This window comes from Lagopus leucura, unplaced genomic scaffold, assembly GCF_019238085.1.
Source record: "Lagopus leucura isolate 7727_CA_CO unplaced genomic scaffold, USGS_WTPT01 Super-Scaffold_73, whole genome shotgun sequence".
Classification (NCBI taxonomy): domain Eukaryota; kingdom Metazoa; phylum Chordata; class Aves; order Galliformes; family Phasianidae; genus Lagopus; species Lagopus leucura.
In genome coordinates this window covers 81959564-81974644 of record NW_024962252.1, presented here as the reverse complement: position 1 = coordinate 81974644, position 15081 = coordinate 81959564, and the positions used below count along the sequence as shown (strand labels likewise).

At 39.9% G+C, this 15081-nt stretch overlaps 1 protein-coding gene across 4 annotated transcripts in view; it reads right to left on the bottom strand.

Annotated features, from left to right (window-relative positions):
- Positions 1 to 507: 507 nt before the first annotated feature.
- RPS6KC1 (ribosomal protein S6 kinase C1) overlaps positions 508 to 15081 on the bottom strand; it is an 84148-nt gene continuing 69574 nt past the window's right edge. For 3 of the 4 annotated variants that reach the window (XM_042880245.1, XM_042880253.1, XM_042880266.1), the window contains 3 exons: positions 5092 to 5174; positions 4189 to 4284; positions 508 to 1411 (listed from right to left, as the gene is read on the bottom strand). In XM_042880245.1, coding sequence (XP_042736179.1) covers positions 1301 to 1411; positions 4189 to 4284; positions 5092 to 5174 — 290 coding nt within the window. In that variant the 3' untranslated portion in view covers positions 508 to 1300. Of the gene's footprint in view, positions 1412 to 4188; positions 4285 to 5091; positions 5175 to 11877; positions 12007 to 15081 lie in introns of those variants that run through there. The other variant, XR_006180674.1, reaches the window with a different exon arrangement.

Here is a 15081-nt window from a genome sequence, read left to right as displayed (position 1 = left end):
TTTTTTTTAAAAAAAAAAAAAAAAAAACAAACAACAGAGAGAGAGCAAAGGGAACATTTAGAAAAGAACACAGATCCATAATCTGTACAACATTACAGTGTGCAGTGTTTGTACATCGGGAACCTGTACAAGCATGGCTGATTAGCAGCAACCACAGCACACAGCACAATATTCTGCATCCCTTGTGTCCTTCTCCCATTCTCTGGACCTTACCAACAAGCAAACAGGTCAGCTAGCTGGCTCGCTCCAGGGTTTGCTCAGAGATGACACCAAGTCACTCAGTGCGAGCAAAGCCCAGGCTTCTTCCTGCTCGAGCAGCAGAGTGGGTGAAGGCTTTCTTTGATTTATTCAGATCATTAACAAATAGAAAGTTCAGAAGCTTCCTCAAGCAGAAAACAAGAAGAAAGGGTTTTTCCTGAAGAAATAGTTAAAAATAGGACACTTAGAGGAAGTGAAGTTCATTAAGTGCTAAGTAGTGGCTACAATGACGAAGAGAAGAGCTTCTCCTTTTGTAATCTATACATTTATTTAGCACTGTGTCTTCTTGCTCCTTATCGAGTTGCAAAAGCAGTGTTTATCTGGCTGAGGGAAAGGTCTCCCTTTCTGTAGTGACGTTAACACATAGCTCATCAAATATAACAGAGTCAAGAGTTTTAAACAGACAGTGCCAGCCAACAAAGTACAACATTTGACAGCATTATTTGCCTTTTATATGCTCTTTCCACTGTTTGAAGTGATATGCCATTTTCAAGACACATTCCACAGTATTATGCAACAGCTTTCTTACTTTTTAATGGATATACTATTTTTAATGTGTCAAGTTTTGCAGAAAGCATTTTAGTATTTCATTCAGCATATACCATTAATAAATTATTTGTTCCCCTCCCTCCTCCAGCTGCACTTAGCATAGGGAAATGGTCTACTGACATACAGTATAAAAGATACTTTCAACTGGCACACTCTACAGACGCTTCCATCACCAGACAAAGCACCAGGAGGGCACTGTCACTTAGTTGACAGTCTGGCAGCGTGAAGCATGCTAGGCAGCAGTTTCATCACAAATCACCCTTTGGTGAAAAGACTTACACACACATAGCAGCCAGTTGCCGTAAAAACAAGCTAGCACCCTGCACAATGGTGAGTCCTGTTAAAAGTGTTTGCTTTTGGCATGATTGGTCCAGTGTCCTTCAGTTAGAACGTCCAAGGATTTGGGACACCCGAAGGAAGAAAGTTGGTGTTGTTCTGTGCCAGAGAAAATTGTCCACTTGACCTGAGTTTGTTCCGAGGGCGAGCGCATCTCTCATTTCACCAGATCTGCCCATTCTATGAGGGCAAAAAATGGATGGGATTTGATGTCTTCAACACCAGCAACGCCAGCACCAAGACGCTCCGCAGGATTAAACTGCAAAAGCTTGATATAAAAAAAAAAATATATATATATATATATATATATATATATATATGATTCAGTGAGTAAGAACAAAAACAACAGCTTAAAAGTTCCGTAAAGGTCTAAGGTAAAGGATATCCCACCGTTTTCCTGCTCTTTGAGTTACTTTCAAGAGTGTGAAGCATACTTGAAATTCCTAAAATGCAGTAAATGGAAGACTCTCTTTTCCTTGAGTCTCAGTGATACAGTCTTCAGAGAGTACTGATCACAGCATGCAATACCCTGAAGCACTGTACACTGGGACTTCATTTTAAGCATAACCTCGTTTTTAAAAAGAGAACAGCAGCCAGAGCCTACATCTGTAGAGCTCTGGCCACTGCATTTGCTTCATGTTAACCTTTGCTCACACCACTGCAATAAGGCTACATCAGGGACGCTGGTCTGTAACTTTCCATTTCATGAGTTGCCAGTTGTTCCTAAAATATGGCAGTCAGGTCTCTGTTTCTTTAAATAAAAAAAAAGAAAAAGTTTTGAAGAGTTCTACAAATGCATTAAGATTGAATAATCAAAATCCCAGAGGTTAAAAAAGAAAACAAAACAAACAAAACAACAGCATAAGGGCTCCATGGAAATTTCCTGAGATTCAGCACCTCATTCCCTTTCTAGTTGTACATCACATGCTGAATTCATGTGCAAAGGAAATCACAATATTTACATCTGTTTAAAGATATCAATCCACATAAAAGGGAATGCAAAGGTAACACTCTGAAGATATTAATAAAGACACACAAAAATATTTTGCACTTCCAGAGAATTGTTTATCCTCTATTCAATTACACTCAGTACAGAGGCACGATTTCTTTCTTGCTCTTTCTGCAATAGCTAATAGGATAACTTCTCCCAGTTGTCTCCTGGAACAACATGTACTCATATCTTAATGCACTCAACATCTAAGTGAGTCTACTTCAATAAACACATGAATTTACACATTCTAAGATAGCTTTGCTATTTGCAATTGTAATGTCACATAGTAAAGGTAACTTGGTGACAGTGAATGGTGCTGCTCTGAGATCTTCCACAAGACAGCACAAGCTGCCACTGTCCCTCTGCCTTCTGCTGAACTGCAACTCTGTGTAGCTGAACACTGAGCCCAGAGAGTTATTCTGTGATGCTTTGACCTTGGCAGTGTAGGGAAGGAAAGTCGCAGTGACAAATTGCTATCCATGCCAAGAGAGCTTTCTTCCTTTTCCTGACAAGGCTTCCTCAACAAATGAATGGCAGCTTCCTTGGATAGTCACACAACAAAAATGTGATTTACTAGCTCATAGAGCTGAACCTCCACCTGACACGTCACCAGCCTGCATCAGAAGGCTTAACCTAACAGGCACTAGGGTGACTGTCCTCTGAACAGATTATGGTCTTGCAATATATCTGAAAGTGACAGATGTATCTCTTCCACTTACATTCCAAGTGGCAAAAAAGCCACTCTTTGGCATATATGAAAGCAGGCAACACATTAGTCTGCACAGAACAATCCTGTATTGGCAGGGAAAAGTGAACTGGATGACTTCGTTTGTCTTCATTTTCAGTATTAGAAGGGAAGAATTCCCTTCATTGAGCTGGTATTGCTTTTCTTTATCCATTTAAGTCACGTTGCACTTGCAGGTGAGGGCAAAAGTTTGCCACCATCTAACAAAATAAATGCAGGTTCAACAAAAATGGGATTTTTCTTTCGTCACTCCCCTTCCTATCCTTGCCAAAAACACAGAAATGCATGTGAAAGCACTTTCAAATCTGGAGGTTCAAACTTTGGGTTGCCTGTCCACTCATCATTCAAGAGTAACAGTGCAGAAATCAGTCACAAGGGCTTTTGACTTGCTGAATATTCAAAAAGTCCTTCCTTCATTTTCTTCAGAAACTATTTTTTCATTTTCTTCCGTTCAGATCTTCGTCTAGGAGATGTTATTTTGTACATATTCACTAGCCAGATACTCTCCACTCAAAGCTGAACACCACAGCTCACGTCTATTATTTATTCAGCTCAAATGGAATAGGTCTGATCCAGGCCCCACTTGCACAGATAGGTCAAAATTAACTACAGGGAGGAAGACAGTGTTACCTGAAATTCAAGACTCTACACAGACAAGTTATTTATTTTCCTCAGTTGTGACAACTTAAATCTAACTAGTTTGAAAATATGTGGTATAGCACTCTGGAAGTTTGTCTGTGTTTTAAAATTTCCCATTTAGCTTTTTGCCTAACCTAACAATTATCTTCCTCTTACAGAAGTCAGACTATTCACATTTGGAAGTCCTTCACCCAGGATTTCCTGAAGCACAGCAAATTTTCAACCAGATTTTCAACAAGTGGTTGACACTTCAAATCATTGTCTTATGAGTTTCATGGCACTTTGAGCCATCTTGTTTGATTGGCTTCAATATTTTCGAGTTTAATTCATTTCATCACAAACGTTTCCAATAACAGCTAGGACAGAATTCCTAAAATGGCCACGTATCACCAATAGGTGTTGCCAAAGCACCCAATATTGACCAAACTTGTTCTTAGAAGAAACAGCAGAGCACTCTGTTTTCTACCAATGCACCAGGAAACAGAAGTCAGTTTCCAGATGCAACAAACCAGTCAGGCAAAAATCATCAGTTGCTGACAAAAGACCCATCCACATTCCTATCAGCAGCTTTTTCTTTTTACAATAATTTCCACAAGAACAGCTCAGGTATATAAGTATTCATCTAGACTGCACATGTACCCATAGAAAATAATTTTTCCCCCGCAGTCACCTGCTGAATCAGCGACCTGGCTTCCTTTGATACATGGTCTGGTATACTTAAAGAAGTATGAGTGTTTATTCCTGATGGATGGCACTCGACCAGGGTCTGGAAAAAAAGTCAGATACATTTATTAACTCAAAAAAATGTAGTGCTGGATTATCTTCTAGTATACATGTCAATTAACACACACGGCTAAAATGTCAGTGCTTCCTAGTTTGAAATATTGGTTCTGAAGGGAACCACTACAGATACTGAAGTACCCCTAGAGATTTGCCATTAGAACATTTACATCATAATGCTCTTGCTCTATTGCTCAAACTTGAAAAGTTTTGGAGCTTGGTGAACTTCGCTTTCTTCACATGGAACTGCCAAATAGCCACTATTTTTCAATTTGGCTGAGCACCCTGTCTTCACATACTGAAATCAGCATTCCTTAGAGGTGCTGGTATCTTCCTGTCTCAATGTAAGACAATTTTGCATCACCACACCAGTGTGAGACCTCCCAGTGCAGGCAACAAGAGAGTCTGCTCAGGCTTGAATTAATATGTCACTGCAACACACAACATTTAGACTATCCCAGAGAATAGTGCTGAAACAAAGATATCTGTCAGGGCAAAAAACATACTAAATGTTCAGGAGGGATATTAGAGAGCTTCGATTTTACTGTGGTTGAGAGAACAGCATTGGTTTTGGCTATTTTTTCAGTCCTGAGCTTGATGCAACTTTATGAAGTTATTCTGAAGCTTGAGCGTGCTTAATTTCTCTGGCCATGAAGACATAGCAGATCAAGGATACTCTGCTATACAAAGACATACATCTGCGTACAAGAAAGAAGAAAATCAAAACTGGGCAAACCACTTGTGAGAAACTATTGGCCAGCATGCCTGTTTTATAATGCAGCTTGTCCCCTACCTTCCCTGTGAGCAGTTCAAAAAGAATGGCACCCAGGCTCCACCAGTCACAGGCTTCTGTCTCTTCTAGGATAGCTCCAACCTCTAAACATGAGACATTTCAATTAATATTAAAAAGGTCAGTTACACCTTCAGAATTAACATATATTTACAAGGTGACTGTTTAATGCTGACAGAACATATACTAAATACCACAGAGCTTTCATTACGCCTGCAATTTAGTTAGCCCTTTAGCCACCTACAGATTGCATTGTTCAAACACAGCAACACTACACATTTCATGCATAATTTGCTTTTTCCTTGCACACACAGGCATTTTCAAGACTTTTAGGAATTATGGTTAGGATTCTGCTACACTGAAACTGGACAGTGACAGATGGTAAAGCAAAACACATTTACAGAATTTACTCTGGTTAGAAGAGCTAGACTGGCAAGCTTGACCTGAGGCATCCATAAAAGCAATACAAGAGAGTTTATAATCGCCAACTGCACGCTTTAATTTTGTCTTGGAGGGCAGGATTCATCTCATGGCCAACCCATAGTCTGTGCTGTGAACACCATAGCAGGCTGTTCACAACAGCCTCCTGTCCGCTGAGAACTAGATGGAGACGCTAAATCTACTCCGCATAGCCTAGACATGGGCAGTAATTGCACTGCTACAGCTCAGCACAAGCTCACCCTTAGCTACCTAGGAATAAAAAGTTTTCCCTAGCAACCAGCAAGAATCCAGTGCCATCTTTTGCTGTCCACGATCCAGCAGTAGCGGAGAGGTGAGGTGGGACTTGTGTCAGCCATTGTGTGTATAAGAGCATGATGCACGCAGCAAACTTGGCCTTCAATGACTCAGGCTTTAAACTGCAAAAAATATTAAATACAAACACACCACACAGTCTGCTCTGTATCAGTCAGAAAAACAGATTGTAACGAAGATGAAATCTTCATTTTGACTGTCAAAGATGCAGAAGCTGTACTAAAACAGATTTGGTGGCAAAAGGCACACCAGATTCCCAACAACGGACACCAATTAGCATACAGTCACACAGCCATTCCTGTGAAAAGCATAAAGGCTCTTTAGAAAAATCCTGCTCATCACTTTATGGAGCTTACTGTGAACGTGGCCAAGGAGAGCTACAGATGAGTCAGACTCCAGCATCAGGGAAAGGAACATCATCATCCCAGAGCTTCCCTAGTGGTGTACACACTGAGCAGGGGGTGTGCAGAAAGCTCCCTTTGGGGCAGATGCTCAGGACCTCAAAGGATGAGCCTGAGGTCACTGCTGCAAGAGGCCAGAATGATGGATCACACGTGCTTCTTTAGGCAGGACATCACTCATGGCGAAGTTTTTTGTACAGTTAATAGCATTTATCTCTCCAGTATATCACTGTAAGGGTGCCATATGTTGGCATTTATCCCACTCCTTACAGACTAATACTTCTATCAGTATTGAGGAACACTTACAAAGATATAACGGCAGTCACATGACAAACTTATTGGTTTAACTGTATTTCATACATGTTTTAAGATCACAGGCATGCATCTAAAGAATCTCAATGTAAGTTGAGACAACGTATACGAAAATCAAAATCTGCTCCTACAAGTTAATTTTATTTTAGAAAGAGAAATCTTCATGACATTTGTCATGTGAAAAAAGAAGGGAAAAAAAACCCTCAGGCCTTTCTATGTTAAATGCGTGGTAAAAGGTTTTTATAGCATCTCCCAGTAACACCTATACGGTAGAAATGCCTTTCCAATCTGGCTGTGATTTCCTAGTGCTAAATGATCCAATGCTGTACATTCAAAAATAGCATGATATGTAAACTAAAAATCTAAAGACAAACACTTCAGGCAGCTTTAGAGTTTTCTTTTCTTTATGTCTTCCAAACAAATGGATGTTTTTATTATAAGTTCAATTCCGGAATCATTTGAGGATAAGGACAGCTAAGCCAAGAGTTACTTACAACTGATTACTACTTTCTCAACTCCCATACTGCCAGTAACTTCCCCATATCGACATACCTGAAATTTTAGCATAATGCCCCAAAAGGAGGTAGTCTATTCCTCCCCAGTGACACTGAAGGAACCTCAGAACTAACATTTAAAGGGGATGGACCTCTTGAAAAACAGTCTAAAATAAACACATAAATAAATAAATAACCCTCAGCCACAAGTGAAAAAAATTGTCCTTCTGATCACAGAGAAGAAATATTATAGAAAATTCATTTCTAATTTTTGGTCTTATATCCTTTCATGTTGGCAGTTGCAGGTACTGAAGGTTCTTTGAAGCATCAGACTTACAGGTCACTCTTCACAGAAACACACTGTGTGTCACAAGAAGTTGATGTAACCCTACTTCACTGATCAAGCAAATGGACACAAAGCAAGAGTCAAGAAGTAAACTAGAGTCTGTTTCCCCAAAATCCAAACTCATACTTTTAACCACAGAAGCACTTCCACTATCCACCAAGCCAAAATAAACATCACTACAGAACTCTTGCAAGAAGAGCACTGAATTCTTCCATCCCTCTTATCTGTGACAAAACAACAGAATTGGGATAAAAAGAGAATGGCCAAACTGTGCAGGCTGAGATGTATGGAAAGTCTCTGGCTGGGTTCTCATACACAGAACAGAAATGGGTCTGTGATAAGTCATCTAAACCAACACAGGAGAGAACATGGAAAATTCAGCTGAGAGGAACATCTAAATACCCTTTTTACAAAAACTAAACGTTAGCTCCTCTTTTCTCCCACTGTCTGCTGTCCTGCTGCTTTCCCTAGGTCCCACAGTTTCCTTACTTTGGACTAACATGAATGTTTTCCTTAAAAATAAAAACACAAAAATCAATGTGAATACTACAGATAAACATGTGTTGTTTACATTCCCTTACTTTGAACAGGTCACATTACTTCTGATGCAGTACACCGATCGTAACTTCAGGATATCACATCAATATTACTGCATTTTATCTCAACTGCACATCATGGGAAAATTTAGAAACTATAGATTATGAAGTGCTTTCAAGTGATAGAGTAGCCAGCTAATGTAATATACCACACAGGGCATATGCTTTTTTTAAAGCTCTAATGTCGCAATAAATCTGAACTACAATATCTGCCTTCACTAAGAAAACATTTTCATCTCAATCCATCAGCAAAGTAATTTAAACAATAAATGGTGGTGACCCATAAGCCTAAGTGAAGAACATGGGGATATTTGTGCCAATTCTTTACTTCATGAACCTTGAAATCAAGGACCTTGTCCACATTTGTACAAACATAAACATGCGCACACACATGCATAGCGTTGGTGTTTCTAGGACTAACACCATAATATCTGCAGAAAAAAAATATTATTTTCAAATACAAGATCCTTTTGAACTGAATAAACAAAAAGCAAGGTGAGAAAATAAAATCAGTAGCTTTACCAATTTTACTCAACTGCATTAAAAACTTCCTTCTCTTCTTTTCCCAGCATATGTCCATACAGTAGCTAGCACCAACTAGCACACTTGCTCAATTCCAGCACAGAAACAACAGTAACAGCAGTCGTTGGGCTAAACTGAAGGGAAGAAGATTTGTAAGATGCTAACAGATTCAGACTGAGGCAGATGGTTCAGGTAAACAGCTTCTCTACCCAGCACTGTCCCTCTAGAGAACTGGCAAACTCAACTGAAGGCTTTATTTTTTTTTTTAAGTGTTTCCATACTTATCTCAATATTTGCACCTCACTTCCTGATACGGGATCTGCAGCTGACAACGTGCTGTGCTTTCAAACAGAAGTGCCAATTCCAAAGTAGAAGAGCAGAACTTCACATCTTTTGAACACACACACCGTTGATAACATTATTAACAGTGATGCTGATATTCTTTATACAGGACCTTAATCCAAAATACATCCTTTCATTCTGAAGGATTTCAAAGGCTTTTACAACTATCCCTCAAATATATTCTCCTAAGAATTGTTTCTTCCAGGGCTCCTGATGAGTTCACACAGACACTAAAAAAAAGAAGCCAGGCTTAAAGCTAGTCAAGTGGACTTGGAAATTCACTGTGCAACTGAGGCCCAGTCACTTGCAAACGATAAGGAGCATAAAGTCAATCAAACTTTTCAGGATAAACTGTAACATCCAAAGACGCATCCGAATTAGGAACAAGACCTGAAATCAGTTCATGACAAAACAGGGTCTACACGGAGAAACTGCTTATCCAAACACCTGAGAGTCAGGATTAGCATTGCACTGAGATGGAATTAAGAGGGCAGCATTTGAATCTCGATGGATTGATAAGATTTTCAAAAGCCATGGGATCCCTTTCCCTTATTCCGCATTTCAAGCAGAAACAGCATACCTTCAAGTACTGCTTCTGCACTGATAGGAAAACAAGGGCATCCATCTGAACTGCCATCAGGTGTCTAGAACAGTTAAGGAGGAAATGGACTTGTCCAACACTCTGAAAACACCAGACACAAAATTTTCCCTTCCGCTGCCATTAAGATAAACAGCACTGCATGAAAATCCATTAGAGTCGCTTCAGAAATTCTATTTACCTTACACTCATTTAATTTTAAAAGCTTACTTTTTTATCTTATTTTAATATCTATAAATGTAAAGAAGCATTTGCAGAGAACCAAGGAAAATGAACCCAAGCTAATTTACTCTATGTAGATTCAGTCAGCCAAGATATAAGATACACTCACTAAATAACATATCACGCAAGCAGTCATAATGCTTTGCCTAAAATGCTTTAGCAATTTATAAAGCACAGTACTGAACCATCTACTCTTAAATATAAAAAGTTTATCATGGCCTTTAAACAATAAAGTAGTGAAGCAAGTGCAATGAACATCTGCTAAGATCAAATGAAGTATGAAAATAGGAAGTTTCAGCTTAAAGGTATCAATAACATACAAGCTTCTACATTCCTCTTTGGAAGAAATTTCCTCACGTCATTAACAGAAAAAAAAAAAAAAATCAGAAGCAACTCTTTTTTTTTTTTTTGTCCTCTTAGCAACCCAAGATGGAATTAAAACTTCCTTTAAAATAATCAGGTGGCCATAGAGACAAAGAAACCTTTTACCGCTCCGTTAACAAAAGAAAGCAAACACTGTTTAACCCTTCAGCTATCTCCACTTATTTTCGAAAGGCATCTTCAAGTTTCAGCTCCATTATTAAAACATAACAGCAACAGAAAACAATTGCAGGTAAATTACAGTTTCTTCCAGAGTTGTTAGATGCCCTTTATGTCAGCCAGATAAGAAAACTATAAATCAACAGCCTCAGTACATCTCACTGCTTACTAGTTAAAGTCTGCAAAAGCTGAAGGAGAAGGTATTTCAGCTACAACACACAGTGTACTTGCAGCACGCCTGAGTGCCCAGCCACATCGTGTTGTTTTCAGAAAATACCTGCTGCCCTCTCCAAACCTTTGCTTTCAACTACTTTCTCCAGGCTTATGACAGCTTGCTATTTTGGGAGCAGTCAGCTGTTACTGTTCTCTTTGGGACACTCCGGTGTCTTTGGAGAGCTGGACGCCCCCAAAGGGTTGCACAGTCGTTACTCCCAGCTTCACAACCATCATTGCTTTTTCTGCAGCTTCAGACTTTTCCTCGTTATTCACAACAACCACATAGTCGTCATGTTAATGTTCAGTCCCATTTCCTATCGTCAGAGCTTTTAAAATCAAGAGAGCCTGTCCTTTTACACTTGCTGCTCTAAATCCATTCATCTGCCCCGTTCCCCGACCCTTTTTTTCTTTAGGATCATCCTGAAACATTAACGTCACACAAAAAGCTACAACAGAGTCAGAGATAACATCGAGGAAGTCCAGTCTCGCACTAACCGTGAGACCAACCCACCCCTCGACACCTCTCGGGGTCAATGGCACTTTAATCCACCACCGCTATTTTGCTTCTTAAACAGTCTACTCCAAATTAAACCACTGTAATAGAGAACAGCAGAATTTAATGAGTGCTTGCAAATTCCTACTGCAAAACACATACACATAACGTGCAGGTTTTCCAACATCAGATATCTATTTGGTAAATAGAGGCAGACCATTTTTTGCTTTCTTCAGTAAATAAAAATTATAGCATTCACTCTGATAATAGCACGCTGGCAATTTTTATTTTAATGCCATATGTTTTAGGTTATCAGCTGCACTTCGCATCTGTATTTTCAATTGTCTACAAGTACACTGTTTGGGAGTATGAAAATCAGGTTGCACACTGAAACACACTGGTCTGCTTGGGGCAAAATCATTTACCTGCAAAGCCTTCCTTTTTTAGCTAGGTTTCCCAATGTGTACAATTAGCACCAGTTTCGATCTAACCAAATACATCACAGATTTCTGTGCAGGCTTCTGCGAAGGCTAGTTTGTGTAAATAAGGCTTGATTATAGCACACAGCTTGTGAAAGCATCTGACTGCATTACTGATGGCCAGTTTTCTACTTACATTTTCAATGACTCTAAGCTTACTTTTCCTACTTGCATTTTCAATGAATCTAAGCTCACTTTGACTTTACAATTTCAACAAATCTCCAGTTTTTAGTAAAAACAATCCAGACAAAACTAATGGTTTGGATAAGAAAGAAAGAAAAAAGACTCCAAAGAAAACACAGCTCTGAAATCTCATCCTCTAATAACTCTACGGGGATAAGACAGAACTCGCCTCACTGCTGGAAAGAGAACTTAGTGCAAATAAAACACCTCGTTCACAAATTGCATCCACGTGTTAGGTTAGACCAGCAAGCCACTGTAACATCCTGCTTTACAGGTTAGATTGAAAAAGTACCTAAAAGATTCCTCTTCATGAGTAAATCCTCAACACAATCTGCTTCAGCTGCAAACAGGCTCGACTAGTCTGTAGCTCTAGGCAATTCTGCTTTTCTCACAGGTATCAAGCATACTAGGAAGGGGCTCTCTGGGAAAAAAAAAAGTTACCAATTTTAAAACTCACAACTATCAAAAACGGAATATAATTACTACTCTTTTTAAAAGGTAACAACACTTTATATTTAAGATCACAAAGATGACAAAACCAATACTTAAGTAACAGAAGGTAATCATTTGCATTTCAAAATTCATCTCTCTTGCTTTTCCCTCAATTAGACCAAAACACGTTGATTCACAGGTTTGTGTGCGCGTTTGTTTCTTTTTTAAACTTATTTACAGCGCAGAATAATGGCCCCCCTGCTAGGCTGGCATTTGCTCAAGTTTCTGTCCCTGTAAATTGAATCTGTTACTGGAATTTTCCCCCTTCAGAATACCTAGGCACATTAACCAAGAGATAAAGAGATACACGCTGCTGATACTATCAGCCACCGGGTAGGTGGATAATGTGAGGGATTTTCTGTTAGTTTTTCTGGGTGTTTTTTTTTTTTTTTTTTTTTTTTTTGAACAAATACATGATAAGAGTTCTCAGGGGGCGCAGAGAGCAAAGGGCTGTTTAAACAGAAGTGAATCATTCTCATCTGATCTGCTAATAACTTTGTATTCAGACATCAGCACACTTTAAAACATTCAGAAAACAAAAGTACTTAAAAGAAGAGGAAGGGGAAAAGAAAAAAAAAAAAAAAAAAAAGCCAACCAAAAAAACCCAGGTGGATCTCACATCTGTCACCTTAACCGCGAGTGCAGCAGAACAGCTCACTTATGAGCACCTAATTTCTTCTTTAAAAGCAAATGCGTTATTTTTGGCCAACTCCCCCTCAGATTTACTTGAAGCGGTGCTGAGTTTACAGGGATGATTTATAAGCCATCATTTCCCTCGTGGGTTAGAGAAACAACATCTGACTTATCATAGGTGAACAGCGAAGCTTTAGTTTGGCCATCCATCAAAGCAGAGCGCGGGCGCTACTTCCAGGCATCTGCAGATAGCCCCGTTGTCCCGGAGCGGCTCCGGCCCCAGCTCTTAGGCTGAGTACAACCACGCAGCGGCGAGCCTTGCGCCGTCGCACAACAGCAGCGCAACGCAGCCCGGCTCCGAGCTCCAAGTGCAACTCCGGAGGTGCGAGTCGCTGCAAAGAAACCTCGCCTTCGGCCTGCAGCGCCGTCCTCCAATGGCACAATGCCACCTGCCGCCCCCGGAGGAGAAGTGCAACTTCTCGCAAGACAGCCGGCCCCGCTTGTAATTTATGCACGATGAAAACTGACAATTGCTCTTGCAAACAAAATTAAGTACACTGGCAGCAGGAAATGGAGTGCGGCTATTTAAACTATTTCTTCTCCCATCCTTCTGACACTTCTACGCTTACAATGTTTGCATTTGTTCTGTTAATTTATACCTACGTCGCATAATCTCTTTTATACACACGCCGTTAACAATTCCTCTCTGCTTTTCATAGGATAACAAGAGCTGAGCGAGCCCCGACTACTCGCTGCAGAAAGGCTCTGGCCGCTGCCTCTGAACCAGGAGCCCTTCCTTGGCTTTAGCAGAGCCCCATCCTCGAGGACCGAAAACCTCCACCACCACCTGCAGACCCATGCAGGGGCACTTCTCAAGTCTGAAGAGCTTCAGCATTAATACATATATCCTGACTCCCTCCAGAAACTAGATTCTGACATAGAAGTTGTAGGATTTAGGTTCCACATTTTCCTTCAACCAATAAAGCAATTTAAAACCTAAATATGCCCTCAGGAACTTTGCTGCTCAGTACTATTTACATATCATGTAAAAGAGCAACACCTGAAACCTTAGCAATTAAAATGATTTCAGACACACTTTCGTGCCTTTCACATAACTCTGCAACACAACTTCCTACCTTTTTTAAATTGAAGATACCACGTAATCTATTTAACTTCCACGTTCTTTTTTTTTTTTTTTTTCCTGCCTGTGAAATTCGTTTCTCAACAATTATTGCAGAAAAACTGCATCTCAAAAAGGGTCATCATCTGTACTCAGTCTGTAACACCAGACCCTAAAGGACAGCGTTTTAACAAAGAGGTCTTCCCTTCCTTGCCTGCTTTTAATGAGACCTTTTAAATAACAAAAAGTCAAAAGTCTGTTAAATACAGGCTTTCCACACCCAAATCCTACTATCCTGAATTCAGATGAAAACAGACACCAAACTAAACACACAAAGGTAAAATTTTCCAAGCTGAGTTTCACTTGGTTAGATGTGAAATGAGATGTCAGGTACCCGGAGGCACAGCACCACAGCCCACCGAGCTGCTCGATGCATCAAAACGAGATGGAGATTCACTTGGAGTTATTTCATTATTCACCGTGTTGCAGTGATGATAAAAATCATAGGGCCTGGCTAAGTTTTGTGAAGATCACTTGTTCATCTGTTCCTTCAGCAGGAAAAACAAGCTATGAGAAATATTTACAAACAATTTGAAAGAGCAACTGAAGAATAGTATAAAATCCAATTTTCTCAATTTACCTAAGCACTCTGAACTGAGGCACAACTAACTTCAAAGTGGTTAACCCAAGAAGCAGCTTAGGGGCAATGCTGCCATGATCAGGAGGAGATGTGGGTTCCAAGTCATAAGACATTTCCTAAAAGGAAAAATGACCATCCACATAAGGCTTATTTTCCTGTAACGTAGCAGTGGTGCTGAAGAAAGCCCACTAAGGGGAGCTTTTTTAATTACAGTTGGATGTTTTGCAGCAGCCATAAGAAAGCTACTTTCACCTCAGTTGCACACATTACCTAAGAGCACATACTAAACCTTAACTCAGAATAGAAGGTGTACACAGGTAACAATAAGATCAAATGTGAAAGGCTAACATGGCAATATCAATCCTGCCATCCTGCATCTATCTAACACTTGCACTTGCAGATCTTTGTCTTGCAGCTCACCAGTTACACATGGAACAAACTTAACCAAAAAATCCAGATGGATACCACACCTGTGCTGGGACGTGGAAATAAAGATGGCACAGAAAACTTTATTCTTGTATTTGGGGACTTCTAAATATTATTTTGCCTGCTTCCTGAAAAATTAATTACAGCAGTTGGCTGGTTGAAGATCGGGGGCAAAAAAAACACCT